This window comes from Apis dorsata, unplaced genomic scaffold (genome assembly GCF_000469605.1).
Source record: "Apis dorsata unplaced genomic scaffold, Apis dorsata 1.3 scaffold_52, whole genome shotgun sequence".
NCBI classification, from domain to species: domain Eukaryota; kingdom Metazoa; phylum Arthropoda; class Insecta; order Hymenoptera; family Apidae; genus Apis; species Apis dorsata.
This window is the reverse complement of record NW_006263353.1, coordinates 1,200,624-1,204,381: the sequence shown is the minus strand read 5'-3', so window position 1 is coordinate 1,204,381 and position 3,758 is coordinate 1,200,624. Positions and strand designations below refer to the sequence as shown.

General features: G+C 16.1%; 2 protein-coding genes across 2 annotated transcripts; one reads left to right on the top strand and one right to left on the bottom strand.

Annotated features, from left to right (window-relative positions):
- Nucleotides 1–331: 331 nt before the first annotated feature.
- Nucleotides 332–1,407, bottom strand: LOC102675119 (U3 small nucleolar ribonucleoprotein protein IMP3). The gene is made up of 4 exons (XM_006609141.2): nt 1,153–1,407; nt 750–1,064; nt 612–684; nt 332–517 (listed from the first exon to the last, which is right to left on the bottom strand). The coding sequence occupies exons 1-4, from the start codon at nt 1,287–1,289 to the stop codon at nt 494–496; spliced, it is 549 nt and encodes a 182-aa protein (XP_006609204.1). The 5' UTR covers nt 1,290–1,407; the 3' UTR covers nt 332–493.
- A 248-nt stretch (nt 1,408–1,655) lies between these two features.
- On the top strand, nt 1,656–2,348 carry LOC102675257 (small integral membrane protein 8). The gene is made up of 2 exons (XM_006609142.2): nt 1,656–1,852; nt 2,175–2,348. The coding sequence occupies exons 1-2, from the start codon at nt 1,751–1,753 to the stop codon at nt 2,331–2,333; spliced, it is 261 nt and encodes an 86-aa protein (XP_006609205.1). The 5' UTR covers nt 1,656–1,750; the 3' UTR covers nt 2,334–2,348.
- The last annotated feature ends 1,410 nt before the right edge of the window (nt 2,349–3,758 follow it).

Here is a 3,758-nt window from a genome sequence, read left to right as displayed (position 1 = left end):
GAATTTATATCTTTAATTAATGATGATTTAGATAATTTTTCAAAGAATTTGTTCTTAATAAAACTTTGGAAAAAAACTGACAATATAAAAGAAATTTTAAATCATCGCGATAAAATTCTTAAAATTATTAAATATTATATTTTTGGTAAGTATTTAAAAATATAAATATAAATTTATTTTAATGTCAATATAAATTTATTTTAAAAATTTTTTATTATGTTGTTTTTTATTAATTGTTTAAATATGCATAAATATATAGTTTAAGTTTATAAGAAACAATCATTAAAAATATAAAGATGTTTTTGAAGACAATAAATATACACAAATGAAATTTTTCTATAATTAAATTATTTATTGTATTAAATGTATAATATAATTTATAAAATCTAAGAATTAAATATTTTAGTAATTAATACTAATAAACTTATTAGTAAAAATTAAGAAAGATATATATATATATAATGAAATCTTAATTTTAATATTCGTATCTTATTTATGCTATATCAAAATCATCTCTCTGTAATAAAAAAGTATATAACATTAATAAGTGTAATAAATTTAATATTAATTTAATATATGATATGAATATATTTTATTACTTTATTACTTACAGCATCATTGTATTCTAATACATGTATTTTAATAGCTGATGTGTCTACCCAAGTAACAAAATCTTCCAGATTTCTATATTTATTTTTTAATGTTTATTTTATTCTTTCATATTTTATTTAAAAATATTTTATGCATACCTTGTTATTAAAAATGCTGGATCTTTTACAACTTCTGTACCAACTCTAACATGACCTTGTTCTATGAATTGTGTAGCCATTTTTAAGTTTTGGCTCATTTTATTTCGTACCATAACAACTGGCAAACGTCTTCTACAAAATGAACTGGCACTCACTTTTTGTGTTAAAGACAAATCCCATTTTGTTGCTATAAGTCCCATCATATATAATTTCTCTAATAATAATGCACTCTGCTCTATTCGAAATGGATGTTCTGCGTCAATTTCTTTAATTTTTTTGCCTAATTCACGAATTTCTCGTGCCAATTTATTATATCTGGAATAATTAATGTTAATATATAATTATGTTGCATATATATTTATGAAATTTATGTTTAATATATGTTAATATGCAATAGACTTACTTCGTATAATCTTCTCTTTTTTGTATTCGATAACGTTTTAAAATTTTTATTTCGTGTAAATTATTATCTGCTTCCCATGATATAAAATCAACTTTTTTTAACAATTTCTGTTCGTGATATTTTAATTTTCGTACCATAATTGTCACAATCAAATAATTATTATTACGTATAAAGAATATAAACTATAATATATACTTAACCTGCATCTATTTATATATTTTGTTTTGATAATAAAGAAGGTTAGGTATTTATAAGTATTTGTAAGTATAACATTAAGATTGACCAAATAAACGTTTTATAAATAATTAAAATAGATATTAATTATTTTCTGAATATTTCAATAAAAAAATATTTGATACAAATCATTTTTTTACATCTATTTTTTTCTATTAATACAAATTTATAATAATGAATAAGATGTTATTTATTTATATATTTTGTATAATTAAAAATTTAAAATTAAAAATTTTGATTTTTATATGCATTAACAATAAAAAATTTATTATAGGTTTTTTATTCAAATAAAACATTGTAAATAATATTAAATTAAACAAGATTAACAATAAAAAATTAAATAAAAGATTTACTTAATTTTATAATGAATAAAAAAAGCGAAAAAGTAATGCCAGGTGATGGTTTACGATCTTTAAAAAGTACAATATTATTTCGTACAATTAATTATGAATTATATATTAAACCGGTAAGATTATTTTTTAAATTGAAGTAAATTTATAATGATTTTAATTTATTTTATTTTATTTTAATATATAATAATAATATATTATAAATATCATAGATAATAGGTTGACGATTATATAATAATTATTAATTCCTAAAAAACAAAAATTCTTTATATATTATATTATATATTTTTTCATATTAAAAATTCATTATACAATTATCTAATAATAATTTATTAAATAATTAAATGTTATATGTTTATATTAAATATTTGAATTTTTAAATATAATATTAATAAATTATAAAAACATCTTCTTAAAATAATCTGATTTCTTTTTCAGAATAAAATAATAATGATTTTTGGAACCATTGCAATGTTTGGTTGTGTAGGGTATATTGTTTATATGCAACATAATTCTAATAATAAAAAATACTATTCTGTAATTAATTCTAATGGAACAATTGATTTTAAAAAGAAAATATCAAAATGGACAATGTAATTTACATATTTTTTTATGTTCATTAATATTAATTACATAAAATATAGAATTATTACTTATTATATTAATTAGTTTATTATATTCTATTTTATTGTCAATTATTAATTTTCTTATTATTATTTCTATTATATGTATTTCAATGATATGTAACAATAATTTAAGATTCCTTTTTATATAAAAATATTTTATTATAACACATAAATTTTTCAATTCTTATTGTGATACTTTGAATTTAATACTTATATAAATATATTAATATATATATTTATATATATTTAGAATATATTTTTTTGATATATTAATTTTAACAAAATATTATTTTGAAAAATGTAAATAGCATTTTATACCACATATATTTTAGATATACATTATATGTATGTTCTATACATATATACATAGAAAGTTAAATTTTGTTATTATTTTATACAAATTATTAATTTTGGCAGTATATAAGATTAATCAAAAAAGTACACTTAGGTATGTTATAATAAACAGTTTAAAAATTGTTAAAAACAATAATATTATGTAATATTAATAACAATAAATGTTACAATGAGTGTTATGTACATATATTTTTATAAAGAATACCATAATAGATTTAAGATATAAATATTATTTATATCTTATATATGTTTTTACATATTACTTACAATGAATAATTATTACAATTATGTTAGTTTTAGTATATCTTTCTGTAATTTTTATAAAGATCTTGAATTTGGTCCAGATTTTTGAACAAGAAATATTCTAAGCTTTTAAGTTAACTAAATTACATAATAATACTAAAAATATATATGTATGGTTTTATATATGCATATAATATATATATATATTATTTATTAAATATTTTGTAAATGTATAGCTTTTTCATATGATTTAATATTAATATGTAAATATTACTTTAAAATAATTGATTATGTTGTATTATATTATATATATAAAATTTAAAAAAATTCAATATGTAATTATATTTTTCATATGTAATACTTCTAAAAAAATGATTATAGAACATAATTATTATTTTATATAAATTGATATGATTTTGTTTGAAATATTTGTATCTTTTATTTCATAATTTATAAGTTATTGGAAGCATTTAGGGAAAATAAAAAATTTATTCTATTTTTAATATAGCATAATGGATTATATCTATATTAAAGGAAAGTTATACATGTTTTCTAAAATATTCTCTTGTTTTTTATTTATTTAAAATGAAATGTTTTAATACTAATTATAAGATATATTAATGTATATAACTGATTTCAATTCTATAAATATAAAAAATATAGTATCAATTTCTTTTTGTATAGAAAACGATAACAATTAATTTATCCAGAACAAAGTAGTAAATAGGAACAATGATTTCAAATTAATGATTTCAAATTTTATATAATTCTCATAAATATATCGCTTATTATTAAAATA

Coding starts and splice junctions, on each gene's coding strand:
- LOC102675257 (XM_006609142.2), top strand. CDS start 1,751: ATGAATAAAAAAAGCGAAAAAGTAATGCCAGGTGATGGTTTACGATCT. Junction 1,853..2,174: donor ATGAATTATATATTAAACCG/GTAAGATTATTT, acceptor TTTCTTTTTCAG/AATAAAATAATAATGATTTT.
- LOC102675119 (XM_006609141.2), bottom strand. CDS start 1,289: ATGGTACGAAAATTAAAATATCACGAACAGAAATTGTTAAAAAAAGTT. Junction 1,065..1,152: donor AAAAGAGAAGATTATACGAA/GTAAGTCTATTG, acceptor TAATTATTCCAG/ATATAATAAATTGGCACGAG. Junction 685..749: donor CCAGCATTTTTAATAACAAG/GTATGCATAAAA, acceptor AAATAAATATAG/AAATCTGGAAGATTTTGTTA.